This window comes from Vicugna pacos, chromosome 14, assembly GCF_048564905.1.
Source record: "Vicugna pacos chromosome 14, VicPac4, whole genome shotgun sequence".
Taxonomy (NCBI): Eukaryota; Metazoa; Chordata; class Mammalia; order Artiodactyla; family Camelidae; genus Vicugna; species Vicugna pacos.
The window spans coordinates 73,514,341-73,542,016 of NC_133000.1; the positions used below are offsets into that span (position 1 = coordinate 73,514,341).

The window sequence follows — 27,676 nt, forward strand, 5'->3', positions numbered from 1 at the left end:
TTTCCTTTTGCAGGCGCAGCTCAGCACCCCCACTGTCTGTCTCCCCACTGGTGTTGGCCGACCGCGGTCTTGTCCCTCCTGCCCCTCGCTTCCTCCCGGGCTGACCCGGCTCTCCCCGCCGCCCCCGCCCGCAGCCCCAGCACATCATTGGAGCCAAAGTCCTCAACGCCCCACCGACTCTCCTCAAGTCTCTTTAAATCAACAATCTGCTGCCCTATGACTTCCCAGGTTTTTAGCTCAAATGCATCTTTCAGGAGGAGTGGCAGAATCTTCTGCCTCCGTGGCACCTGACGGCGTGGAAGTCTGGGCGGACGAGCCTGGCAGTGGATCTTTGAACGTGAGCCACATCGGACGCTTGTGGCTTGGACCTGTGGGGCCCCCTCGGCCTCGGCACAGATCACATAACGCAATATTAAATTGCGTTAAAATCAGCCAAGGCAGCCAGCCGAAGGAAAAATGCAAAACCCGTTGTCAGACCGCATTGGATGTGTCCGGATCCCTTTTCTGTGTTTGTGGAAGTTCTGTTGCACGGTCAGGAAGCGGTCCTTCAAGTTCCAGTCAGGCAAGTCCGAGAGCGTCAGTTGGAGTGCAGTGCAGCGGCCGTCCTCATCAGAAGCACCGAAGCGCTTGCCTGACCATCAGCCCCGTTTCCCTTGAAGTGAGCCAGCCCTGGTCACGTGCAGTGGTGCTTCCTGCGTTCGTCCACCAGTTGGTACCTTCGTCTTAGGACTCAAAGGTGGGGAGACCGTCGGGTCTGTGCTGGCGCTGCACCTGCTGTCTGCTTGCCAAGGGGTCTTGACCGTCACCCTGTCCCGCTCGAGCCCCCTTCTCAGCCCCCGTTCCAACGAGGCTGCCACAGTGAAGTCATGGCTACGTTTCCTGAGGAACCTCATTAGGCATTCTATGGCCTTGGACAGAAGTGACTGGGCTGAGATGCAGACTCAGTCACGTTCACTGCCCCACCCGCCTCCAAGCTCGTCCACGGGTACAGCAGCGTGTGACCGTGCTGTCGGGGCTTCTGCTGTGGACAGAGTGCTCCCATCCCCCAGACTGATGTGTTGAAACCTTACCTCCAGAGAGATGGGTCCTTAACAGGCGATGAGGCCCTGAGGGCGTGGAAGGAGGGATGGATGGATGGAAGATGGGTGGGTGGTTGCGGGTGGAGGGATGGAGAGACGTACAAGTAGAGGGATGAATGGATGGGTGGCTGTGGATGGAGGGATGGAAGGATGGGTGAGGGGTGGATGAACGAATGGAGAGATGGACGAGTGGACGAGTGGATGGATGCATGGAGCAATGAAGAGATGGTGGAGTGTTACGTAGATGGTTGAATGATTAAGCCATCAGATGGACGATTGGCTGGTTGGATGGATGACGGAGTTACTCTGAAATCCGTCTTGCTCCTTTCCTAGTAGTAAAAAGAGTTTTGCTTTTAGGAAAAGAGGTAGGAGCCAAGGAGTCTCTCTGGGCTGTGTGTGAGTGCACAGTCGTCTCCCTTCAGCTGCCTTGAAGTTGGGGGAAGACGCGTCCATCTGGCCGCAGGGCAGGGCGGCTGCTCACCCACCCTCTGGGCACAGGAGCCCAGCTGCCCAGGGATGAGCCACGTGCTTCCTGCCTCTCGGTCTCCTTCTGGGAGGCTCTGGTTGGTGCTGGCGTCTCCGCTTTAGACTCAGCGTCTGAAGTCGCCTCTGGCTGCTCTGGATTTGGGGCTGAAACCACTCCATTCCATTTGTGCCTCGTCTCCAGGAACCCAGGCCCCTCGTGGCGGGAAGGTGTCAGTTTTACTCCAGCGGAGTCGGATACCTGCACGACGTCTACCAGACGGAGGTAAGCAGCGGGGCCGGTCTGGCTCCGCGACCCGGTGGTCTCTGCCCGTTGACCTCACACACGTGGGTGGCGGGGGTCCTCCTGCCGGTTGCAGAGCGCTGGGGGAGGGAGGAAGGTGCATGTTTCTGCCCCAGTCTTGCTGCTTTCACATCAAAAGCTGCCCAAACACCTGCACCCCAGTGCCGCAGGCGCCCGAGGGGAGGCCTGCGGGTGGCTTGGGGTGTGCCGGCTTGGTCCAGTCGTGCTGCCCGGAGCCCTCTCCCTCCCCTTGTCCAGTGAGTGTTGGCCACCTGGCCTCCTGGGGTGGCTGAACCTAGTCCTCGGACTCCTCCCAGCCCTGCTGCACCCGGTCTGGGGGAGGGAGGGGTGGGTCAGGAGGGGCAGTGGTCTGACTGAGGGGCAGAGTGGCTGGGTCCCCCCTTCCCCCAAGGGAGGCCTCTGCCCACCTGGAGTGAGGCCGGCGGGGACCTGACGGGTCTCTGCTCGCAGGTCACCTGTCACTCCCTGAACGGAAGGTGTCAGCTGAAGGTTAGAAGCAACACCTGCTACTGCTGTGACCTCTACAGCTGTGAGAGGTGAGAGGGGCCTGACGGCTGGGGGAATCAGAACCCTCCCTGCATTGTCTTTTAAATTTTGTGTTACTAGCTTGAACGCCTACATTAGAACTAGCAGGGAGCTGAATGTTTGCTTCTTGGGGCCCCGTCTCTGAATTGTGGAAAACTCTGGGGGTCTAGGCTGCACCCCCTCCCTAAGAGTGGGGATCTACCCCGTTTCCACCCCAGTCAGGCTACTGGCAGCTCCTCGTGGCCGGGGCCATATGATGAGATGCCGTGGTCTAGACCCTGCACAGACCTCCGCAGGCCCAGGCCACGGGGCCAGGATGAGCCTCACTGGGGCTCACCCTCCCGTGTTCCCTGCCAGGGCGGCCAGGTGGAGAGGGCTCTGCTGTCAGCCTTTCTGCCCTGCTGGCTCTGAGGGCGACCAAGTCAAGGTTCCATCTCCCAGGGCCTGTGTTTGGGGCAGTCTTTCCTGCTCAGAGGCCTGTGCTCCCTCCCCAGGTGGACACCAAGCTCCCTGGGGACAGCCTTGCCCCGGGTCTTCAGGGTGCGCTCAACAGACAGCCCCGTCCCTCCATGGTCAGGGCCCCGGGACTTCTCAGCAAACGCCTGAGCACCTGGCTGGACACTGTGTCTCTGAGCCACCCTGCTCGCGGGATGCGTCACCTCAGTGCAGGTGTGGGTGACGCTGTTGTCCCCCCTGCCCCCGCGCAGCACTGAGCACCCTCCCGTCTACTACGAGTTCGTGGGCGTGAGCAGCTGCCGGGACGTGCTCCACCTGCACCGGCTGCTCTGGGCCTCGTTGGCACTCAACGTCCTGGGCCTGTTCCTGGGCATCGTCACTGCGGCCGTCCTGGGGGCCTTCAAGGACGTGGTGAGTAACGCCCGCCCCGTGCTGAGCAGACCAGGCCCACGGCCCCATCACCCTCACTCACAGATGAGGGGACAGGCCGGTGGGGCCCAGCCTCAGGGCTGTGCGTGGAAGCAGGGCCCTCAGTCCCCTCCCCACCTGAGGCTGGAGCCACTGAAGCCCACGCAGGGGGCACGACTTCAGCCGCAAGGGGACCTGAGCCTGGCACCCCCATGGCTGTGTCCACATGTGGATTGCCGGGGCCTCCCTCCCTCCCACCCCAAGCTCAGACGACTGTGAGGCCAGCCTCCTGGGAACGGGCTCCAGAGTCTGGGGCCTCCGGGGAGGGGCAGCTCTGCAGGGCCCAGGCCGGAGGCTGCTCTCGGGCTCTCCGCAGGGCAGTGTCCTCCCCAGGGACCCGTCTGTTCTGATTTAGGTTCTCACTGGGGCCAGACGCCACCTCCTGCAATGTCACCCTTCCTCCACAGACACCAAGGGGAGCTCACAGCCGCCCGGTGCCATCCAGCGCTAACGAAAACACAAATGTGTGCAAACACAGCCCCCGCAGGCCAGACCCCAGCCCCGTCCGCAGCTCAGACTGCCATGTGGTGGCTTGTCACCACAGCCCGGAGGCTCTGGCCATTGGCCACGTTTCTCAGCTTACCGGGAGCCTCCGAGATGTGACATGTTTCTTGAGGGTTCCCTGGCTCCAGACAAAACCTGAGATGCCACCGAGACCCTAAGCCCCATAACCACAGCCGTCCCGGCCCTCACCGGGCAGTGCAGCCGCTTGGTCGTGGGATGTCTTTACACTCATGAGGGACGAGTGTCCCATCCTTCGAGGACGAGGGCCAGGAAGCCTGGCGTCCGCAGGGCCCCACGGTGCATCTGCACAATCCCCCGGGGTGGGGCCTTCCTGCTGTGGCCATGTCAGAGCTTTGCCCCTGGCAGATTATAGGAGAGCGAGGTTAGACCAGACTGACTCGCAGTGTGTCTGGTGAGCGTCCTGCCGGCCTGCGAGCTGGGGTAGAGGTTGGCCTGTCCCCGGGGATGGCGGTCAGCCCAGTGGGTTTCCGGAAGCAGCTCCAGAGCCCACTGAGGTTACGATAACCTTGCTGGAGTGTTCTCTCGGGAAGGTAGTAATATCCTGGGAAGGCCCTGGTCACACAGGCAGGACATGGAGTTCTGTAGACTCTGGACAACCTCCTTCCATGAACCCAAAGCTCTGGGGGGTTGTAAGAAGCAAGGCAGGTGATTCCTTAAAGCAACTTTAATGGACCTTATAATTTAGGAATTATCTTAAGGGATGAAGACACTTCACTGACCACCCAAAGCCCTCGGCACTGAGGGCCGGGAGGGCCGGTCACAGACAGCTCATCCTGAGGGGAGCGGGGGAGCCTCGGGTCTGCAGAGGGTCTCCCGGGGCGGGGTTGCTCCAGCATCGTGGCAACACTTACAGACACCCGGCTTAAACTCAGCTGAAACCAGTCTGAGTGAGGAAGGGTCTGCATTGGCCTCGGGTATAAGAAGGCAGGTGGGAAGTCCTGCTGGCCCAGCCGGGGTCACATCGCAGTCACGGGGGCTCAGGGGTGACAAGGTGGACAGGCGGTCATGCCAGACTGGGCAGACGCGGGACGGGAGGCTGGGGGTGGGGTCCAGCGTCCCCCTCGGAGTGGCCGTAGTGTCCCGGAATGAGGCTGCCTCGTGGGAGACCCCAACCCCTGTCCCCCCGGGACCCTGAAAGGCTGAGTAGGGCTAGGCGGCTCCTCTCTGGCCCTGACCCTCGACCCTCACCAGCCCTCTCAGCCCCAGCCCCCAGGCTCTCCCCTGTGGCCGGGAGGCCCCCAGCCACGCCTTGGACCCTGACGGCTCTCCGTGGCCTTGGGGCGCGGCTGCGGGCTGAGCCGGCTGGGTCAGGGCGTGTGCAGCTGGCGCTCGGCTCTGCTCGTTGGCGAATAAGGTGTCAGGGCGTCGCGGTGGCTGAGCTTGGGCTCTGCCTCGAGTTCTCCGTCCTGTGTCCCTGCTGCTGAGCCATCGGCTCCCTCCTTGGAGTTCGACTGACTCCTCGATGCAGTTCAGCGACAGGCAGGCCTCGTGCTGAGCTCCTGGTAGGAGGGCCTGGCTGGCGGGGCAGCTCTGGGGGCTCCCTGCTCCCCCTGCCCCTGCAGGCCCAGCCTCCCCACTGCCCAGCCCAGCCCTCAGCCGGCTCTGGTCACCTCCAGTGCTGCGATGAGCTTTCAGACCCTCTGCCCCTGCTGTGTGGCCCCTCCCCAGATCCACGGTGCCTGCCCCATGGCAGTCAGGCGGGAACCCAGTTCGTGCTCTTAGGGAAGGGTATGCCTCTGGTCTGGGAACCCTGAGGCCCCCAGGGGAGTGACTGGCCGCCCTCGGGGGAGGAGTCTGTCCCACGGCCCGTCCTCCCCCGGGGCTGGGTGAGCAGCCGAATCAGGCCCAGGTCCCGATTTCCCCTGGGGAGTCAGAGCCTCCCGTGAACTGATGGGAGCAGGAATTTGGGAAGTTCTGGTCTCGTCCGTGCTTCTCCAGAAATCCCTGCAACCAGAGCTCTCCCTCACAGCTGGGCCACGGGAGCACCTGTGGGGAGGGGCCCCCAAAGCCAGCCCCTTCCTCGTGGCAGCTGCGTGGGGACCCCACGACACAGGCCCCTGCAGTGGAGGGGCTGGGGTCTTCCTGCTCTTTCAGAAAAAGCACCAAGAGAGCCTGGCCTAGGCTGGCGGGTCCCTGGGACAAAAAACCGAGAAAACGAAAAGCGGGACTGAGCCCCCTTTTAGGGAGAGAGCCTGGCTGAGGACTCGGGACCCAGAAGGACGGCGGCTGGGGGATGAGTTTCTCAGAGAGGGGTCGGGTGGAGGGGCGCACGCCTGGGAGGGTCGGCTGACGCGTCTCCACCCTCCTGGCAGGTCCCTCTGTCCCAGCGGGCCTATGGCCCGCCTGCACCGCCCCAGATGCTGTACAACCCCGCCCAGCAGGTCCTGGCCTACTCCGGCTTCTGCCCTGCGCCCGCAGCCCTCCCCACCTGCTCATCCTTCCCGCTGCCTCTCCAGGTAGGCTGAGCGTCTCCGGGCTGAAGCCGCTGCTCACGTCATGGGCAGTGGTCACTTAGCCGTCGGACAGGGTGCAGGGGTGGAGGTGCAGCTCTGGCTGAAGGTCAGGGGGCCTGTGGCTTCCCCTCCTGATGTAACAGGGCAGTGCAGTTGGCTTGCACCAGCAAAGGGTTCGGGACAGTCTAAGGGGACGTGGAGGGTGACCCCAGGCCCCTTGCCTGGACGTCCAACAGCTCTCCGGGGCATTTGGGGCATCCTTTGCTCTGTGTGGCCCTGGTGACCCAGCCAGCCCACAGAGGTTCCTGTCCAGAGTGAGTGAGCCACCCACCCACCCACACATCACCGACACTGGGACACTTGCACAATGCTGGCCTTGGGGCTGCTATGGGAAAGGGGGCATTTGGAGGCCAAACCTTGTTTACAGAGCAGTGCCCCCGGCCCACCCTCCCGCTGCCGGCACACCCCCGTTGAGATGACAGACATGTCCCCAGCTGTCGCCTGTGTCCTCGGAGGCAGAGGTTAACCTGTCTTAGCCCCGGTGTTGAGGGCGACCTGGTGGACCTCCTCTGGGGTCTGTGTCGATGACAGTGGTGGTCAGCGACCAGTCCTGGGAGTTCCTGCTACCAAGGTGTGGGATGGGCTTTGCTTCTGCCCTTGGGCGGGCGGGGGCTAGGGGATGAACGAGGGGATGCCCAGACCCCGGCTGTGTGTTGTGAGGTCACATGCCTTCATTTGTTTGGGGGGCCAGCGCCCAGAGAGTGACATTGGCAGGACGTGACACCAGCTTAGGACCGGTGGCTGTACAGGATGGGTCTGTCTGGGGTGGATTCGAGGGGGGCTGAGGTGAAGGGACTGCCGTGTGCACCTGTTGCCTCATCTCTGTGCCCCCTCTGACTTGGAGGAGCCCGCAGACCCACCCCAGCTCACCCCTGGGTCAGTGAGGTCCGACGGCGCGTGTGGCTGGAAGGGGGTGTGGGGTCTCTGGACCTCAGGAAGTGGGGGTGCGGCATGTTAAGAAAGCCTGCAGGTCACGTCCTGCCGAGGACGGGCCAGCCGGGGAGAGTTCAGCGACGACCTTATCTCCCTGTGGGATTGCCCGTCCCCTCCTCTGTGCCCAGCTCCTTCTACTTGCCTTGAGAATGAAGCTGGTGGCTATGCACCCAGGGCGTTGGGGGCCTTGGAATTCATAGAGGAGGCTGGGACACAGCCTGAGGTCAATGCCACGCCTGTGCGGAGAGGTGGCTCACAGGATGTGCTGTGGGAGGCCTCCACCGGCCATCGCGGGTTGACCAGTTAGCCAGTCGCCATCCTGCCCTGCAGGGTGGGTCCTGAGTCTGGGCATGAGAGGCCCCTGTGAGCCTGGTCTCCACTGGAGAGAGGCCTGGCTCCAGACCTGGGAAGGGACTATCCAGGGGTCAGGAAATGAGCTGGTTGCTGGCGCCCCCTGGTGGCGTCACTCCTGAGGGCGGGCACGCCCTGGTGTCACGGGGCACAGCTTTCCCAACACCCAGGCCATACCTGCAGCCCCCGCCTTGCCCAGAAGTGTCACCCGCATCCCACCTCCGGGCGTCCTCCCTGGTCCCCATCACAGGAAGGATTGCGTCATCTGGGCTGTGTCCTGTGTCCTGGGGGCTCTGCTTGGCCATCCTCATCTGCTTAGTTTGCAAACCTGGAATGTGAGACCCACAGCTGTAGGGAGCGCTGGACCCTCGGCTGGTTGGCCACCTGTGGTCACAAACCCAAGCTTGAAAATGCAGTCAGGGAGGGACCCACACTCCCTGCATGCTGGCTGGTCTTGCCACCCCCACGTCCACCTTGAGGTACCACAGCCGCTCCCACACACGGGAGCTCCCTGACCTGGGAGGGAGGCCATGCTGTGCCAGCATGGCTGGGAGGTGGAGATGACCCCCACAGGGCCCCTCCTCTGGTCTCAGCCCCGACATTCGGGCTGGGTTGTCACCAGCCTCCTGCAAGCTTGGCCAAAGGGAGGACTGGGGGAGGACAGGGCCTCATCCTGCTGGTGCTGGAGGCCGACAGCAGCTGGTGCTCTGCTCCCTGAGCTCGGGCACTGGGCGGCTTCCTGCTCCTGTCCCCTCAGGGGCTGTGGTCCTTGCAGGAGTACAGGGTGGGGCATGGCCTCCGTCCATGCAGCTCAGTGCTGATGAATGGACCACTTTATCCGGTGTTGGACCCCATCCTCATCCACCTTGCAGCCCTGGCTCTTCACAAACAGCAGATGCTCCCCGTTCTCCCTCCCGAGGAGGCCTGGGCTCCCCTCCCGGGGCCTCATCAGCCTTTACGCCAGCGCACATGTGAGTGTCATTCCACAGACGTCAGTAATCAGATTTCCGGGAGATGACAGTCAGGGAGTCTCTGTGTTTCCTGAGAAGAAAAACACAGGTTGATGCTGCTGCTGTTGACCAGCAGAGGAGGCAAGGGGGTGTTTCAGTGCTCGTCAAAGTCATCAGCAGTGGAGATGCTCTCACATAACAGCAAGCAGCGAGCAGCTACTGGCAGGCTGTTTTGAGCAGTTAGTCAAAAGAGAAATCCAGAAGGGAACCCACCTTCCTTGCTCCCAGGGCCACCCGACCAGGACGTGCAGGGAAGGGCTTGGCGCTGATGAGCTTTCAGGAATAGGACATGCTGACCATCAGCTTGCATCCCGCAGCTAAGGGACCTCAGGCCCTATAACCGAGGGACTTGCTGTCTGTTCCTCTGACGGGGTCGCCTGTGTGGACAGAGCCTAGTTTGCTCCGTAGTTCCTGGTGGTTTACTCTGTGGTCCGTGGTGGTTTACTCTGTGGTTCCTGGTGGGCTGCCCCGTGGTCCGTGGTGGTTTACTCCACGGTTCCTGGTGGCTTACCCCGTGGTTCTTAGTGGGTTGCTCCGTGGCGGTTTACTCTGTGGTTCCTGGTGGTTTATTGTTTCCTGCTGGCTCGCTCTGGCTCCCACTGGTTTAGTCCATAGTCTAGTGTGCTTTAGTCCCGGTTTTCTCAGCTGCTGTCTCCTGTGAAGCACTGAGCAGACACGTGCTTGGAGGGAGCTGGGAGCCCCTAGCAGACCTGAGAGGGTGTTCTCTAGAGGTTTGCTTTGTCCCCCGAGGTCAGATAAGTGTGAATTTGAGAGAAAGGAAGAAAGAGAGGTGGGCAGGAGCCCAGGGCCCTTGGACTCCAAAAGCCCCAGCTGTCGAACCTGAGCTCCAGCTTATGAGAAAAGTCTCCTTTCAGATCCTGAGGTCTGAGGCGTCTCTGGAGTTGGGGGTGGGGCGGACCGGCCTCCCCAGGACCTGGGTAGCTGGCAGGCGGGCAGCAAAGGAGCCACACCGTATGGCCACAGACTGGAGCCCGCACACATGCCTGTGTCCTGTTGTGGGGGGAGCTCGCTTTATTTATTTAATATTGGTTTAAAGCAGGCATTTTTAACCCTTAGAAATTAAGAAATAAAAAGAAACTTAAGGTTTGTTGACAGGTGGGAAAAAAAGCTGGAAATTTCATTGATTTAGAATCTGTGCCACGCCCCAACGTTTCCTTCACAGAATCACGTTTTCTTGCGTCTACGTGTATTAGTGTGGCTTCTCCAGAGAAACAGCTGACAGGGTGTGTGCGCATAACAGACTCAGACACAGATATGTCTGCAGCTACAGGTGTCGATGCTACAGACAGAGGCGTACAGGTAGAGAAATGGAGGTAGAGAGAGAGTCAGAAACCTGCAGGGCAGGCCACAGATTGGAGGCCCCTGGAGGAAGGGATTTTGCAGATTCGAGTCCCGTCAGTCTGGAGGCAGAACTCTCTGTTCCTCAGGAACCTCAGTCTTTCCCTCTTTGACTGATCAGAGGAGGCCCTCCCACAGCGAGGAGGGTGGTCTGCTGATCTTCCTGGTAATCGTGGCTAGAGAACACCCTCAAAGTGACCTCCGGACTGTCTGAGCAAAGATCTGGGCACCGAGGTCTAGCCAAGTTAATGCGTAAGGTTAACCATCACACTGTGTTGAAAATATTCATGTTCTTGGTTTTTTTCCCTTAAAATATGAAGTGTCGAGTCAACCCAGGGCCCCTAGCAAGCCGTGCAGCCTTTTCCGCAGACAGGGTTCGCATGACCGTGTCCCGGCATCAGGCCGGTCGATGGCCACCCCATCGAGGGTTGAGACTGGTGCCCAGCAGGCAAGGCCAGGAGTCAGGGATCTGCAGGGCATTCCTGCAGGTGGTGGATTGGCGTTTGTGCAAAGGGGGCCCCGCTGGGCTGAACTGGGCCCTCCGTCCGGCCCCTGGGATTGCAGGCTGATCAGGGAGCAGGTCCCACTGGGAGGGCCTGGGTCTGGGGAGATTGAGCTGGGGGCGCTCTGGAGGGCGCTGGTGGCACGCTCCTGGGCTGCACGTGGAAGTGTGTGTGGCTGCCCTCCTGCCGACTGAGGATGCTTCTCTGTTTAATTGCAGCCCTCCAGCGGCCTCCCGGCCTTGCCCAGCGCTGACCTCTCTATGTCTGAGGACACACGGCCTCCGTCTCAGTCCAGCTCCGGCTGTGGGGGCCCCCCCAGTGTGCCCCCTGTCTATGCTGCCGCCCACGTCCTCCTGGGGGAGAAGCCGCCCCCTTATGCACCCTGACCAGAGCCAGAGATCGAGCAAAATCTCCTTGGGGTTGTTAGAAAACAAAGCTGTGTCTGCAAGCCCTGCTTCCGTGGCTCAGCCTCCTGGACACGGCACAGCACCTTCCAGAGGCTGAGCCCCTTCCCTCCCGGGGCGAATCACAGGGGCACAGAGCCCCGGGGGCCGTGGGCGGCACCTCCAGGTCAGCTGCACACCAAACTGCGGGTCCCCATGCAGGGCCCCTCGCTCGCTGACAAAGCAGCTTCACGCCCTCCTGTCGTCCTCGCTAGTCATTGCGTCATTTTGCGAAGGGCATGTGGCCCCGTGCCGCGAGAGGAGGGGCTCTTGGAGGGGACATGCTGTGGCTGTGTCTATTGGTCGTGTCCCCAGGGACACGTCTGCTCCAGCGACCGGACTCCTGGCTCACATATAAATGCTGTTTCCAAAGCCTGCAAGTGCCTGGGGTCCGTGCTCCTTTCCAAACGCCGACCCGCTGAGGGGACGTCTGCTCCCTGTGGTTGCCCGTTTCCTGTGTGAGGCATCTGTCTTCTGTGGAGTGTGTTGGGGGAGCCCGGCCTGCTCTGGGGGGCACCCCGAATGGGCCTCCCCCAGCAGCTGTGCCCAGTACAGACCTGAAGCTACTACCCCAGACCCCCGGGCACCTGCCCACTGCAGACACACCTGAGGGAGCAGGTGAGCACGGCCCTGCACAGTCGAGTCCTGGCCCAGTGGCAGACCAGATTTACAGTCCTGGGTCTCTGGGGAACAGGGGAAGTGGGGGAGAGAGGAGGGACGGGGAGGGGGGCGGCTTAAGAGGACGCGGTCTCCTGCTCCCCTGCGGGCTGCAGGCACATTTGGTCTGACAGACAAAATACCCCCGGCCCTCGCGTTCGGAAAACACCCCCCGCTCTGCTTCCTGTGCCCGTCAAGCATTTCCTCTCGAGGAGGGAGGGCCCGGAGAAGAGTCTGGGCCCTCGACTCAGGAGGGCCTCTTGTTACGGACGAGGCAGGCAGGCCCGGACGCTGGTCAGGGCGTCTGCCATTCTGGTCCCGGCAGCCCCCTGGCCGTTCCGGGCAGCAGAGCCAAGACTGCGTGAGGTGAGTGACAGAACCCCTGGTTTCCCGGCTCGTGAACGATACTCACGCCAGGCTGCAGTCTGTCCAGGGCGCGTGGCTGGTGTTCATCCCCCAATTACAGACGCTTCATTGCCCAGAAATGCCCAATCATAACAGTAGCAGCGAAGATCACTGGCCGTGAATCACCACACAAATACCATAATAATGAACAGTCTGGGGTGTCCTGGGAGCCACCAGCAAGCGACGCAGACACGAGCGAAAGTACCTGCCCCACGCAGGGCGGCCCCGCGCCCCCCACTTGTGCAAACTCAGTCTCTGAGGAGCCGTAGAGCGAGGCCCGCCTGCATTTTGTTGAATGTGGACTCTGTGTTTCCAGGGGTCCTGACCCCGTGGGCCCCGCACAGCCCTGGCCTCTGTGGCCAGGACCTGGGGCTTGAGCCCCAAGGCCACGAACGCAGCGGTCACTCATTGTCAGCTTGGATTTTAGGTCAAACCATCCGTGGCCAAGCTGGCTGAATTGTTTGACTTGCTTCGGGCATATCGTAAAAAATAACACAACTGTCAAATTTAGAAGGAACAGTTCCATTGGCTGAGACGGTGCCCTCGGCCACACGTGGCCTTGCCGCTCCTCCAGCTGTCCGCCTGTGCCCGACTCAGTGGCCCCCGTGGGTCCCAGAGTCCCTCCCCGTCCGCCCCTGTCACCCAGACTCACTGGCCCAGGTCCACTTCCTCATGGCTTTGCTTGGCGGCTGCATGAAGAGCTAGGATCTGGTTCAAAACTCATCCTTTCTGGGGGCTTCAGGATCATGGCGGCAGGAGTTTGTGGGCTGGGGTGGCCTGGCGTGCACCGAGGACCCCACGGGACACGTGTCCTGACACCCAGGGTGGCTCTCACAGGAAGAGTCGGCTGCGATCTGGGGAGATCGTTTTTCACCAAAGAAACGTGCCTTGAACGTCCTGTAAACGGCAGTTATCAAGTGATTGACTGTCTTCCCCGCCTGGACTGTGCACGGAACAGAGAAGGTGCTTCTTATTTCTGAGGCTTGTAAGAGCCAATTGGGTCCCGCGGGCAGTTTTGCGTAAGGAAGACCAGTGCCTGCCGCCACCCCACAGCCGCTCAATCCTCCGCTCTGCGAGGGTCCCGCAGCCGCGCCCATGGCCGGGCGCCCCGGGCAGCGGGGGCGGGGTCACAGTGCGGGTCTGGGGACTTCCGCTGGCTTGCTCCCTGTGTCTGAGGGTCTGCTGCTTTTTTGGTACATTCGCTAGTTGTTGGACTTTTTTGGTTCCACACAGAAGTGACGTCATATGGTACCTCAGTCTGACTCATTTCCTGAGCAGGGTGCCCCCCCGGGGCCATCCATGTTGCACCAGAGAACAAGCCAGCGGTGGCCAGTGTGGGGGGCAGTCTAGGGGTGGGGGCGTGGGAGGGTCAAACCACTGGGCGTGAGGCAGGCTGTAGGATGTGCCTGCGACACGGGGAACACAGCCAATGTTTTATAATCACTGTAAACGGAAAGTAACCTTCAAAAATAGTATAACAATAAAAAACAAACCTAGGGACTTTCAATAAAGTGTAAGAATTAGCAGCCGCAGACACGTTTTTACACTGAGGATCTCGTGAGGACATTAGCGCACACGAGATCCACAATCGAGTGACTGCGGTAGGCGAGGCAGAGCCTGGCTCCTGTGCTCCCGCCGGCCGCCGGCGCCACCCGCGCTCAGGCCGCGCTCCCGGCTCACCCCGGGGAGGCGCCGAGGTGGAGTTGCCGGTGCTGGCTTGACTCCAGGGCTTGACTCCCAACCGGCCTCCGCCCTCATCACGCGCGTCTGTTCATTTCGCTGAGTGTCGGGTAAGGCTCTACCGGCTTCGTTTTCCCTCCTGGCGTCCGTGGGAGGGGCAGGTCCCGGGCACAGGTCTGGTCAGCGTGTGCTGGGGACACCTGTGTGGCTCTCACAGGCGCTTAGCTCTCCCAGTGTGAGGGGCCACCTGGCCGCCCATCCCCGCACGTCCATTCTGAGTGTGTTAAAATGACAAAGCCAAGCCACGAAATGTCGGGTGGACGACCGTTCCTTCACGCCACGGAGATGCCAGCCTGTTTGGGTCCCGGAAGTTCTAGGAAGAAGTGGCTTCCAGTGGATCTTTGGTTTATGTTCTTGGTGTTTGGGGTCAAAGTGCAAAGACACGTGACATTCGAACACCCCCATCCTAGTTGTTTGAGAAGGAGCTCTGGACACAGGGCCAGGGTTCTGGGCTTGGACTTTGTTTCCTGCTGTCCAGGGTGTATTTACTCTGGTGCAAACGACCAGACGAAGCAACAGAGGAGAAATGAACAGAGGCTGGGACCTGAGCTGGGTGCAGGCGCTGGGCTCCAGGACGCCCACCTGCTCCCGTGGGCACTGTGCTCAGAGCCTCCCAGGAGGGCAGGCGCTCCACGCTTCACCAGAGTCCACAGGCCTGGGACGTGCTCAAGGTCCTGCCTTCTTGGCGCCCTGTCCCCCCCGCTCCAAGTTCTGCACTCAGACCTGAGCCCCGGAAGCGGGAAGAGTCACCCTCGGGGGGAGGTGGGGCTGGGGTGTCCTGGAGATGGATACCTCACACCCCAGCAAAGGCACCAAGTGCCCCCCCCCCAGTTTTCCAAACAGGAAAGACTAACGTGACCACAGAGCTCGAAGCCAGCCGTCTGCTCAGGTTTGAGGGGCGGAAATCAGAGAGGGGCTGCTAGGCACGAAGGAAGCGCCCAGGGAGGATCAGGGCTCGGACGCCATGCCCAGCTGACCTGCCTGGGATCACACAGCAAGCACCTCGTCTGCCTGGGGTTTAAGGACCAAACTGTCCAACGGAGTCAGGGGCTCTGCTGCCAAGACATTGGGTCCACGAGCACCGGGATGGGGTTGTTGGCTCCGTGGGTGAGGGCGTGTGGGGGTTGCGGCTCTCCCCGGGGTCTCGCAGTTCCCGTGTCCCCCAGGCCCGTTGCAGCCCCCGGAGCAAACAGCTGGGACGCTGGGTTGCAGACTTGGCAGCCAGTCTGTGCTGACTGGAGCCCGGCCACGGGTGCCCAGAACATGGAGACAGCCTTCAACCCCACGCAGGACCCGGGGTGGGACACATGGGGCATCAGAGTTTCCCCTGACTGTTCACACCAGTGTCGCCCAGCCCCTGTCCGCCTGCCAGGGCTTTTCATCTTGCCCAGAGCCAGGAGCTGATGAAAAATATTAAACTCCAAGGCCAACAATTTTGCTTTTATCCACAAAAATGTCTTTATCCCTCACCCCAGCCACAAAGAATGTGAATAATTCACCTCCTGGTCTGCTGGTGGCTGCCAGGCCCCCCCCATCTCCAGGACCACTCCCAGACCCTGCACGCCGCGTGCATCCACGTGTGGCCCCCAGCCCCCAGGGCCCCCCACCTGGGGACACAGCCCCTGCCCCTCTGTCTGCGAAGTGACCCACTCTCTCCTCATCCCAGACTGAGGCAGGTAGTGGGAGGCGTCAGGAAGGCTGCTAACGGGGACAGGGTTCCCTCGCGGCCCAAGGAGACGTTCTGGAACCAGTGGTGACAGATGCACTGAAACCGCTGAATCGTGCACTGGTGAAGGGTGACTGTTACGCTGTGTGAATTGAGTCTCAGCGGAGAGGGGGTTTGTCTGGTGCCAGCGCACACGAGCCCTCTGGGCAGGGCCGGGAGTACGGTACATGCTCAGTTAACGATACAACGGTCATGGGCGCAGTGAGGGGCCCTCGTCTGGTCCTGAGTGGCCTGTGGTCACCCAGCACCGCCCTGCCCGCCCCACTCCCGCCCTGTCCTGTCTTGTCGCCCGATTCTGCTCCCTCTGGGCGGGGGATGAAAACACAAAGGAGGCCAGAGCAGAGACGCTGCTGGGTTGTCAGGGCATGCTCAGCGGAGGGGGGTCCGGGGCAGGGCCCTCGCTCTGCCAGCAGCTCTTGGGTGGCTCCCGTTACTTTGTGTTTCCCTTTCCCATTTACTGAACCTTTTAAGTTACAAATCTAATACATGTGTGGAAAGCAGGCTGCAGACCTATAGGTGTAATGCGGTGACGCTGACAGAGCAGGGCTGTGGGGCCGGCCCTCCTGGTCCGCCGTGCTGACCGTCTTCCGCAGCCCTGTTTGCGCGTGGACGGGCCGAGGGCGCCAGGCCTCCGCCAAGCTTCACACCAGTGAGATGCGACCGTGGGCTGGACGTTCGTCTGCTGCCTGTGGTTCTGCGTGGGACGTGGGACCGCCATTCTCGGTGGGTGGGCGTTGGGGTGTCTCGGGTTTCCTGGGGTGTGTGGGGCCCCTGGCGTGGCTTTGGGGCCCTGGCGACCTTGACTGCTGGCGGTGCCCAGCCCCGTGTCTGCTGCAGGGAGGACCCGCTCGCTGCTCCAGCTTGCCGGCATCTGGTCCTCGCACAGCGGCGGGTGAGGGGGTTTCTCCCTGCGGGCTCACCTCGTGGTGTCTGTGGTTCGCATTTCCCTCCGTGTTGAGGAGCGGCCGTGGAACTGACAGACTGGCCCACGTGGTCCTGTTCTGTGCAGGGTCCGCCTGTGCCTGTCAGCTCCCTGCTCTCTGCTCCTGTTTGCAGGAGGGATTTGTTATGCGTTCTGGACGTGCGCCCCGTGCGGGCCGGGAGCTTCCCGACACCCTCTCCCGCCTGAGCTTGTTGGCTGCCCTCTTTCTGGTGCTTGAGGAACAGACATCCTCGATTGATTGACTTGTTTGTTTTTAATGGACTATTATTTAGAGCAGTTTGGATTTACCACAAAGTTAAGAGGATGGTGAAGGTTCTCTCACCGACCCTCACCCCCACGCGCGCAGCCTCCCCCACTGTCAGCGCCCCCACCAGGTGGTCCGTCCGCTGCGACCCTGAGCCAGCACTGCCCCCGCCGTCACCCCGGGCCACCCCCGGTGGTGGGCGTCTGCGGGTTTGCACACGTGCGACGACACGTGCCAGCCGTTGCCGTCCCCTGCAGAGTAGCTTCGTGCCCTGGAACTGCTCCGGGCTCCGCCCCTCGGCCCCTCCCCAGTCCCTGCTGCCTCCGTGGTTCTGTTGCTTCCAGAACGTCACGTGGTGGGGGTTGGACAACGTGCGCCTTTTCCGACGGGCGTCTTCCACTTCTTCACACGCATTCAAGGTTCCTCCATGTCTTTTCACGGCTTGGAGGTCACCTCTTTTTCTCACTGAATAATAAAGCAGCGTCTGAGCGGAACACGGTCTGTTTACCCATCACCTGCTGAAGGGCATCTCCGGTGCCTCCAGGTTGGGCAGTTACGAACACATCTTCCGTAAACAGCTGTGTGCACACTTCTGTGTGGACAGTTTCAGCTCCCCTGGGCAAACAGCAAGGAGCACGTGGCTGGGTCAGCCGGCGAGGGTGTGTTCAGTTCCCCTAGGAACCGTCTTCCCGGTGGCTGCACCGTTCTGCGCTCCCGCCTGCGGTGCTGAGTGCCCGCTGCTCCACGTCCTCGCCAGCACTTGGTGTTGCCGGTGTCTGGGTGGGGCCGTTCTGACAGGTGCCCGGTGGTCTGTCCCTGCTGTTTAATTTGCGCCTCCCCGAGGATGTGGTGCTGAGCGTCAGTTTGTGTTTGTTTGCCACCAGTGTAGCTTCTTTGGTAAGATGTCTTTGAAGCCTTTGACGCGTGTTTTTAAAATTGAGTTGTTTGCTTTTTGACTGTTGCGTTTCAACGGTTCTTTGTACATTTCGGTCACAGAGCCTTATCAGATGTGCCTTTTGCAAATATCTTCTCCTGTTTGTGGCTTGTCTTCTCATTCTCTTGACAGTGTCATTTGCCAGAAGTGTTTCGCTTTAACGGAGCCTGGCTTAGCCGTTATTTCTTTGTGGGTCGCACCTTTGGCGTTGGATCCGAAAAGTCAACCCAAGTCCCAGGCCGTCCGGATTTTCTCCTGCGCGTCTTCCAGGAGTTCTACAGTTTCGTGTGTAGATCTTTGCATTCAGACGTGTGATGGATTTCGAGTTGGCTCTTGTGAGGGGCGCAAGGTTTCGTGGAGGCTCGTTTGCGTGCCGATGTCCAGCTGTTCCAGCACGCTCTGTGGAGAGACTGTCTCTGCTCCGTTGTGTTGCCTTCGGTCCTTTGCTGAAGAGCAGTTGACTCTATTTTCGCGAGTCTGTTTCTGGGCTCTCTCTTCTGTTCCATTGGTCTGTCTGTCTGTCTGTTCATTTGGCAATACCAGGCCGTGCTGATTACTGTAACTCCTTTAACGAGTCTTGAGGTCAGGTAGCGTCAGTCCTCCAACCTTGTTTTTCTTGAAGTTCTTGATTTTAATGCAGCCCAATTTTTAGATATTTTTCTTTATCACGAGAGCGTTTTGTTTTATATTTTAAAGAAATATTTCTTCACCCTAGTTCATAAAAATAGTCTTTTATCACAGAGGTCAGCAAAGTTCAATAAGGGACAGACAGGACGCACCTCGGGTTTCGAGGGCCAGCAGTTGTTCAGCCACTGTTCAGCTCGGCCGTCCTAACGTGAGAGAAGTTGGGCACAGGGGTCAGTCAGTGCCGTGACTGGTGCCAATGAGGCTTTGTTAACAGAGCCAGGGGAGGGCCACACTGGCCCACAGGCTACAGCTTTACGTTACCTCCTAAATGCCTCGTACATTACCTCGGAGTTAAATACGTACTGTTCCTAGAGGTAACCTTCTGTGTTACGTGAGCTGGGGTCAAACGTCCTCTTTCTGGAATGCGGGGTTTTCGACAGGTTTGACTTGCCCCAGGGGACGTGTGGCAGTGTCTGAAGACATCTGTGACTGTCTCATGTGTGTGTGTGTGTGTGTGTGGGTTCCCACTGGCAGTGGCATGCAGGCTATAGGGATGCACCTAAATGTGCTAAAGGCACAGGACAGCCCGTCACACAAAACTGTTACCGATCTATAGTATCCGAGAAACAAACAGAAGAACGAAACACAGATGTTACTCTTAAAACCAAAAGAGCAAAAAACTCTGAGATCAGCTCTGACCACATTCTGTGTCAGCAGCATAACCCATCCCACCCCCCACCCCCCATGGCGCCCGGTCAGATCTCTGTGCGGTCCTGCAACGCGCACAGTCAGACCCACCCCAGCTGCTCCTCCATGGTGCACACAGTCAGATGCAGACTCTCCGTCAGCCACGGCCTCGTGTGCAGTTTGGCCCTGCCTGGACCTGGGAGCAGCAAGTTCGCCAACCTGGTCGGCACAGCTGGGAACGTATTGCAGTGTTTGGCTCTGACCTGGCCGTAAGCTTTTTCTTGGCAGCAGTTAGGGTAACCCCTGGCGCCCAGTGGAAGACTAAGGAAACCGCACCAGGAAACAGATGTTGCCTTGCTGTCCCCGGGGAGAAGACGAACCCAAGGTGGTCAGGAGGCCCCAGAGCGCTGGCCTGTCTGTCCCGGAGTCCAGCCCCAGGGCTCTGTGTGAGTCCCCTGCTCTGCTGGCCGTCCTGGCCTTCATGAGCCGGTTGTGGCTGGCCAGGAGGAAGCTCACAGCTAGCCAGGGCAGCATTCCATAAGAACATTCCAGAGCCACCTCCAGAGTGGACGGGAACCAGAGAGCATGGTGAGAATGCTGTGGTGACAAGACTGAGAATTGGATCAGGCTCCAGAGTGGCTTTGGGCTCCTGAGGCCACACGTGGCCAGACGGTGGGCAGCCCAGGTGGCTCCTGGGGGCCACAGTGGGACTGTGTGTCCCACATTCCTTGGAGTTGTGCTCAGACCACTCACCGAGCAGACGGTGTCTGTGCTGGTCCTCTTGGTCAACACCAGGGTCCTCAGGACTGGGCTCACGAGCTCTAGGTGGACAGCCTGAGGCTGTGTCCCTCAGCTCCAAGCCCTGGCCTGACCTGCTCAGCCCATCAGTCTGCCACCCTGATCCCGGAGCCAGCACAGGGGGCTGGGTTTGGGGTCCACTTGTGGTGTGAGCCACACACGTCTACCCCAGTCACAGGTGGAAGGAGATCCACGGTCTGTGGGAGAGGCTGGGTGGGACCCCCCTCCTTCCACGGGGACCTTGGCTGGAGGTGGACGTTTCATGAGGACGTGGGCTCTCCGAGGCCCACGCCTGACCTCCCCCTGCCCCCGGTCTGTGGAAATCTCTTGAAGAGCCTCTTAGACTGGTTTTATGAAGTCCTGAGTCAGCAGAATTCCACCCAGAGGCTGCTGAAGTTGGGGGACCCGAGCGAGCTGCACTGGGGCCCTTGGGAAGCAGCGTGGGCCACGGTGCCTGGAGGAGGAGAGGCTCCCTCTCGAACCAGAAGAGAGTTGGCCTCGAGGACTCACCGAGGGCCTGGCTGGCTGGCGTGGCAAGGTGGGGCGGTCTGGTGGCCCAGCGGGAGAAGGCTGGTGTGGGGTCTCCACGACACTGGTCCATCAGGCGGGACCCCTGGGCCAAGCTCACCTCAAGGGACCAGACCGAGACCTGAAGGTACAGGGGTGACTTGAAAGGACACCGGAGGATCAGGCCCCCGGGGCCCAGCAGGGCTGGCCTGAATAGCTGGGGTGGGCCGCGGTGTCACTGTGACCCTAGGGCTCCTGCTGGCCTGAACCTGCTTTTCTGCTCCCCAGCCACCTCACTACTGAGTGTGTACGTGCACCGCGTGTGCACGTGTGTGTGGAGAGGCGGGTGGGGCCCCTCCTTCCACGGGGACCTTGGCGGCAGTGGATGTTTCACACTTTCTGCGGCCCCTTGGCCTCAGACCTGCCGACGGCTGTGCCGCTGAGCACCAAGGAGCAGAAACCGCCAACACGGGGCTAGAAAGGGTCTGTGAATATTTTATTTTTCCATAGTTCTAGGTCAGAAAGAAGCATCTGGTAATAAAAATAACAGAATCACGTTCCTGGGGCCGCTCTGGCGGGTGTGGGCCTCGGCCCCAGGAGGGCTCGGGCTGGCCCTGAGCTTAGTCCACTATTTACACGTATGTTACACGGCGGAGGGTGGCCTCAGAGGGACGTCGGCCGGGATTCAGTGTTGTGCGCGGGGTCACTGGTGCCCCCGCCTTCCTTCCTGCTTGGAGGAGAAGGCGGGAGGCATGCTGGGCGGGGGCGCGAGCGTCCAGCAGCAGCGGGAGCCTAGGCGCCCGGCGTGATGGGTGGGCAGGAGTGGGAGGTGATGTCGCTGTGCTTGTAGGTGGCCTCGTCCAGGTCCAGTGCCCTCCCGTTGACCTCCAGCGTCATGCAGCCGTGGTAGAATGCTGTGACGGGGGCCGAGGTCACCGGCACCTCTGGCCGCGTGGAAAAGACAGACGTGTCTCAGTGGGCGGGCTGCCTATCGTCTGGGGACTGGGCTCCCCCGCCCCCACGGCCTGCTGGGTCCCTGCGCTCCTCCAGGGCATCACCGTCCCGGCTGGGCCTCCCGACAGACAAGCACTGGACAGCTGCCGTCCGCACCCCCGACCTCCCAGGAAGTGCACACAGACAGTCCAGTCACTTAAACGCTCTCCTCCTGGCTCAGTGACTCATGCTGAGGGCTTCCAGGCTCTCTCATCCTCTTCAAAGCTTTGTTTATTAAACTAAATGGAGTTTGGGTCTGGCAGCTGAGACAGAAATCCTGACATCTGTGGCCTGCAGCGACCACCCCCCTCCCCGGGAAGTGGGGGCCAACGGGCTTCCATGAGTTCCTGGCCTTCATCTGCCCCCTGCACTCTGCCCTCACTACTGGGCTCCATCTGACCAGACATGAGGCCCCTGCTCTGCAGGAGCTGGCTGTGCTGGCCCTTCCTGGATGCAGGAGGCACTGGTGGTCATTCTGTCCGCAGCTGCTGCACTGGGACTTGGGGGGTGAGGCTGGCTGGGGGCACCAGGCACCTGGCTCTGGCACGGCCCCTGGTGGACTGGGCTCTCCCGACCATCCTTGGCCCCTTGGCTGGAGCCCATCTGACACCCGCTTGGGGGTGCTGCGGGGGGCTCCGGGAGGTGGGGTGGCTTCAGCCCGATGCCGGTCCCCAGTGAGTGTGTTCCCATCCTGGCCCGATTCACTGCTGAGCCAGTGCAGACACACACGGGGACAGGGCAGCTGGTAGGCCCACCTGTGTCCTCCCCTCCTTCTGGCACAGACACCCCAGTTCTGCTGAGGTGAGCAGGCTGGGGCCCCTACCTGGCAGTCCCCCAACAAAGGTCAGCACAGAGCCCTGCAGGCGCCTCCCGAGGACGGCCAGCCTCTCCTGTAGCCCCGCAGCGCTCACTTCACTCTGGCCCTTGGTGCCGTCCACCTCCAGGGCAGCCCGGTCCTGGTTCACAGAGATGGTCACCACGTGCTCCTGGCCATCACAAACCTTGATCTCCATCAGGACCAGGGCAATGCTCTCCACGGCCAGGACCACCAGCTGTGGGGAGATGCACACCTGAGCAGGGGAGGGCGGCCATGTGCTCCCGGGCCCTGTGTCCTGCCCTGGTCTGGACCCTCCTGTGGGTGGGGTCCCTGCAGCTGGGCTGCGGCAGGAACTCAGTTTCTGTGCGTGTAAATGACAAGGCCCCTGGGCACGAAGACGGACAGATGGAGCAGTGCATCCTCGGTGGGAGTTGGGGTAACAAGTTCTAGCCACGTGGATGCACGTGCCTCAGCCTGGGCAGAGATGACCACAGCCACCAGCGTGTCCATGGCCAGAATGTGGGGAAGGACTGCTCTCTCCACAGGGAGATGCCACATGGAGCAGCACGCAGGGACCTGGCAGCAAATGCGAACTGCCCAAGAGGCAGCCCAGGTGCACATGCCAGGCAGGACACGCCTCCAACACAGGACAGAGACACTGTGACCACAGGGGACAAAGAAACTGACAACAGGGGACAGAGACACAGATGACATGGGGCAGAGACCCTGTGACAAGAGGTGACAGAGACATTGTAATGACACAAGGCAGAGACACTGATGACAGGGGACAGAGATGTGACAACCAGAGAGAGAGACACTGACAAGAGGGGACACAAGGCAGAGACACTGTGACAAGAGGGGACAGACATACTCTGACAATTGATGGTCCCCCTCCTCCCTCGCTCTCCCTGCCCGGGGAGGTGGTCTCAGCTGTGGGCCTCCAGGCTGTCTACCCCGAGCATGGGACCCTGTGGAGGCCGGGCCTGGCAGGTGAGGGCCCGGGGGGCCTCTTGGCCCCTAGCCCAGGTGAGAGAGTCTGGCTAGCTTGGAAGGCAGGCTGACTTGGGGAGCACGTCCCCCTGGGGCAGCCGTGCCTCCCTTAGTCCAGAGGCCAGAGGATGAAACCTATTTCCATCTCCTCCAGATGCTCTCTAAGAAGACAGCACGTCCAGTGACCACGGTGTGGACCTGGCGTCGGGAGACAGTAGGGAGTGGTGGGGACTGCGTGGAGGCGGCAGCGTGTGGGTCCAGGTCTGTGCTCAGAGCCCGAGCGCGTCGCCCAGGGGATGAGGCTACAAGGCCTGGGCCGTGTCTACACACCTGTCTCCTCCGGGGAAACTGGAAATCTTATTCGCGAGTGGAATTGTCCAGCTTAAGTGTGAGCGATTGGTTCACACGCTCTAAGCCGCTGAGCGGGTGGGAAAGTGTCCCCTCTGCACAGCTGGCCTGTGGGCCCCCAAGTGCAGCTGCCGTGCAGCTGTGTCAGGGACCTCGTGTCCCTGCGTGGCTGGGCAGACCCTGGTGAGAGTCTGGGGGGCGGACCTGAGCCCAGGAGGCGCAGTTGGGCCCAGGGGTGGCTAGCAGGCCGGCCGCCCGGGGACAGTGCTCACCCCTGGGGCGGGGCGGGGCGGGGCGTGGCACCTGCTTTTTGAGCTTCTTGGTGGAGTGGTAGTCGACCAGGGCCACTGACAGGGCGACGGCGTGGTCGTCTCCCACCAGTGCGAGCAGCACGCCCGTGTCAGTGGCGGGGCGAATCCGAGCCATGGCCTCTATCTCCCAGGTGGTCTCGGTCCCCACGTCCGGTGACGTCCGTGCTGCAATGGAGGCGGCGCATCGCAAGGCAATACAAACGAGAGGGGGGCAAGAGTGAGCGAGGCCGTGAGCCCTGGGCTGCGGGGAATGCTGGGCCTGGAGGCAGATGGGAACCGGAAACTCAGTTCTGAGCCTTCCAGGCTCCACCACTGTGTGACCTGACAGCTGGGCCCCTGACTCAGGGCCAAAGGCCCCAGGGCCACCCAAGGATGTCCGTGCCAGTGCCCGCCCTCCCCATCGCCCCTCTGGGTGACCACCAGGCCATCCAGGCCCCCAGGGCTGCAGGCGCAGGTGCACCGCGGGCCGCGGCGTCCACCCCCAGCTGCGTCCAACGTCCTCGCCTCTGGACAGCTCTTCCCACAGAGTGGAGGGGAGGCTGGGGGCTTCCCGGCCCTCCGGCCCCCGCACCTCACCTGTGGTGTTCAGGCAGCTCTACAAGTTGAAGCACTTGGAAGAGTTTAAAAAGCAATGAAAACGGAAGCTGGTCATTCCGACCGCACATACAGTGTGGTGTTCTGAGCCGTGCTCGCTTTCCTGTTACAATTAGCACCTCAGTGGGGTGGTCCTTTGTTCAGGTGTGCTACACACGCTGCAGCAGGTGCACTGGACGGATCATGAACGGCATGTGTAGATCGGGCATCTAATGCACCTGACTGACACATGGAACCCCACAGGTGAGAACGTGGAGACAGAGAGGGCAGAGCCAGAAGGGCCCCAGGAGCCTGGGCAGGAGTGGGCTCTAGAGAAGGGGACGTGAGGAGTCACCCAGAGCCTCCCTGGAACAGGTGTCGGCCGGAGGCCCAGGAGGCCCAGGAAAGCAGGCACCTGCTGGAGTTGCAGACAGACCATACTCCAGTCACCCAGCCAACCCGCTGAAAGCGGGGCTTAGGCTGTGCATGGTGGCCCCTGGGCTGGGCTGCACGGCTCTCCCAACACCCTCAACTCAAAAGTCACTATGGCCCATGAACCAGGCATGGTGACTGTTCTGGGCTCCAGCCAAGCCCCATCTAGGGAAGAGTCGGACAGAACCGTCAGCCACCCCGCAGCCTGAACTGGCCAGGCCGACGTCCTTGGGACAGACCAGGCGACCAGTGTCACTGATTTGCAACAGTCACTCAGTCCACGTAAAGCTGATGTCTAAGTGACTGCTCACTTATCAGCACATGAGAATCCTATGTCTTTACTGTAAATTGTCACTAACTAATAATAAAGGGAAAAAGATAACCGTGTTTTGTTCTAAGAGTTAAGGGCCCGGCTGCAGAGAAGCTGGAGGCACGCGGGGCTGCCCCCCCACTCCTGGTCTCCTGCAGCGGCCTCCCCAGCCCGCCAGGTCCGGCCGCCGTCAAGGCCTGTTCCCATTTCCTTTCCCCAGACGTACAAGGAAAGCTCCTGCGGTGCTCTCCGCACCTCAGTGCCTGGAGGCAGAGCTGCGGGGCCGGCCCCTCCCCCTCCTGGAAGCTGAGCTCCCTGCAGTGCCTGAGGGGCCGCTGCTCCCCCGGCCCACAGCCGTCCACGTCCACGTGCAAGAGCCCAAGCCTGTCTTGTCTCAGACCATCTAGAAAGCACCCCCTGGGACCCCTGCATCTGCCTGGCTGGCTCTTCCCTCCACCCCTGCCCCTCACAGCCGAGGCCAGGAGCGGCCGCCCTGCCAGGTGGGCCTGCGCCCCGGCCCCCAGCCCAGGTCTGAACACCACACTGTGGTCCTAATGGGGACCGTCTGCTGGTTTGTCTGTGTCCCCATGTGTTTCGGCGGCAGGACGACCACGGCTGTCCTCAGGCAGGAGCCAGGACTCACCGTAATCCAGGCTGTAGAAGGCAAATCCACTCCCGGGGAAGAAGGCCCCCTTCTCCGTCACCGAGAAGCACTGCATTTTCACATTCACTTTGACCGTCTCCTGGATGGTGGTGTCCTCACCGTTCAGCCAGTTCCAGCTCCTCATGCAGCCGTCCAGACGGGGGTTCATCTGGAGACAGAGACGCCCAGTGGCTCCCTGGGCACCACATGTGCTCCCAGGTGTCGTGACACTCGCGCCCTCTCGGCTCAGGCTGTGGACACCACTGCAGACGTGGAGGTTAATCTGCTGCAGGGCTCTGCGCTCGACAAAGCCCGAGATCAGGAGTGCAGTGCACGCAGTGGGCCCGCTCCCCACGCAGGACCACGGCGGGTGGGCTTCCCTGTCTGCACCACGTCTCCCCACTCACCCAGCAGACAAAGCGGGTGGGGCGAGGTGACACTCCACGCTGTGCCTGGCACTCTGACCCGGCACCAAGCGCACACGAGGACAGGAAGGTCAGGGGCTGGGGACGTCAAGTCTGGCTCAGCCATACACCCGCCCTATTGTTCTGAGCAAATCCCGATGTCCCCTCAGCCCTCGTCTGTAAAACGAGGCAGGAACTTTGGGGTGCAGGACACCCCTCACCCCGTCTGGAGGGGAGACAGTGCTGCCATGATCCTTCATTTGGAACCTCAGCATGCTGGACTGACTTCTGGTGTGTGGCGTGGAAATCAGAGTCAGGACGCCAGTGACTCTGGCCGTGGATGTCAGTGCGTGGGGCAGGTGGTAGGAAGGGGCAGGACTTTGAGAAATGACCAACACTGACCTCCCATCAGTTTTTTTCTCCCCTTTGGAAGTCCTGGAGGTTTAACAGCCCAAATGTCCTTGACAATTGTCAAAAAAAGTTGACTAGTCTGTTTGTTGAAGAATAATTTCAATGTGATTTATCTCTACTGCAAGATAGACATTTGTATTATCAATTCAGGTGAAAACTCAAATGAGTCTCATAGAAAGAGACGCTGAGTTTACCGACAAAGCTGCACCTGCTGGAAAACGTGTGTCTTCCTCCAGGTCCTCTGCCAAACCTGGTCAGTGCTGCCCACGGCCCTCAGGGTCAAACCCCACCCTCACCCATCCTGGGCTCTGACCCCAGGAACTAACAGCTGTACTTACAGGCTGGACAAGGTCTTTCTCCTTGAAGGGAATGCCTCCTACAGTAAGATTCAGATGGTACAGTCCTCTGTCCAGCTGAAACAGATCCCCAGCCACTGCAATCTTCATAACAGCATCCTTGTTCACCTTGATCACCAGGTTCCGCTCCAGCTCCTCAACAGAGATCTGAAGGACACAGGCGCTGTGAGGGGGCGGGTGCCCCTTCTGAAGGGGCACCCAGCCTTGGGCACCAATTCCTGTCACGGCCTGGGGCCAAGAGACTCCCAACCCCGAGGGGACCGTGCCCATCACTGCATGGGCCCCCTGCCGTCTACGGTGTGGCTCTGGCTCTGCCAGTTTCCCTCCCAGCATGGCTCCTCCCCCTCCCCCCTCTCCTGCAAAGGAGTCCACTGGAGCCACTCCCCTGTCCCTGGGCCCTAAATTAAGCCTCAGCCAGGGAGCTGCCTTCAGGGGGAGGAACTCATGCTCTGCACAGCTGGAGGGAGGAGAAGACGCTCTGTTTCAGAATCTCCAGCAGCTGCTCCGTGTCTGGCAGACTGAATGCTGAGCAAACACACAAATTCATTCTAAAACTTTCCACTCTTTCCTGCGTTCCTCGTAGGAAAATGTAAAAACCTATCACTCTGTACACTACGCGCCCTTCCAATGCCCCAGAAGCCTACTCGTTTCCTTTTTGGCTCAAGGGGAGACACATTTAGACATTCAGGTCTGGATTTGGTGTCTGCACTGGGGGCCGGGGGGCAGGTCGCACAAGAGATGATGGTTGTCGAGCCCGCCCTGCTCCTCCAGGACCAGCTCGCGTCTCGGGTGGGCTGGCAGCTGCGCCTGCCGCCTGGCCGTGCTCCTCCAGCGCCTGCCCCTGGGGCAGTGTCCAGCCCCCTTGGGA

The 27,676-nt window shown here is 60.9% G+C and overlaps 2 protein-coding genes across 2 annotated transcripts in view; one reads left to right on the plus strand and one right to left on the minus strand.

Annotated features, from left to right (window-relative positions):
• Positions 1 to 23,257, plus strand: part of TMEM255B (transmembrane protein 255B) — a 36,210-nt gene extending 12,953 nt beyond the window's left edge. Inside the window, exons 5-10 of the mRNA XM_072976592.1 lie at positions 1,747 to 1,827; positions 2,317 to 2,402; positions 3,099 to 3,258; positions 6,153 to 6,296; positions 10,728 to 11,570; positions 23,175 to 23,257. Of these exons, the coding sequence (XP_072832693.1) occupies positions 1,747 to 1,827; positions 2,317 to 2,402; positions 3,099 to 3,258; positions 6,153 to 6,296; positions 10,728 to 10,895 (639 nt within the window). The 3' untranslated portion in view covers positions 10,896 to 11,570; positions 23,175 to 23,257. The remainder of the gene's footprint in view (positions 1 to 1,746; positions 1,828 to 2,316; positions 2,403 to 3,098; positions 3,259 to 6,152; positions 6,297 to 10,727; positions 11,571 to 23,174) is intronic.
• GAS6 (growth arrest specific 6) overlaps positions 20,696 to 27,676 on the minus strand; it is a 33,479-nt gene continuing 26,498 nt past the window's right edge. Inside the window, exons 11-15 of the mRNA XM_072976591.1 lie at positions 26,791 to 26,955; positions 25,638 to 25,806; positions 23,672 to 23,844; positions 22,037 to 22,265; positions 20,696 to 21,164 (exon numbers count right to left, since the gene is read on the minus strand). Coding sequence (XP_072832692.1) covers positions 21,013 to 21,164; positions 22,037 to 22,265; positions 23,672 to 23,844; positions 25,638 to 25,806; positions 26,791 to 26,955 — 888 coding nt within the window. The 3' untranslated portion in view covers positions 20,696 to 21,012. The remainder of the gene's footprint in view (positions 21,165 to 22,036; positions 22,266 to 23,671; positions 23,845 to 25,637; positions 25,807 to 26,790; positions 26,956 to 27,676) is intronic.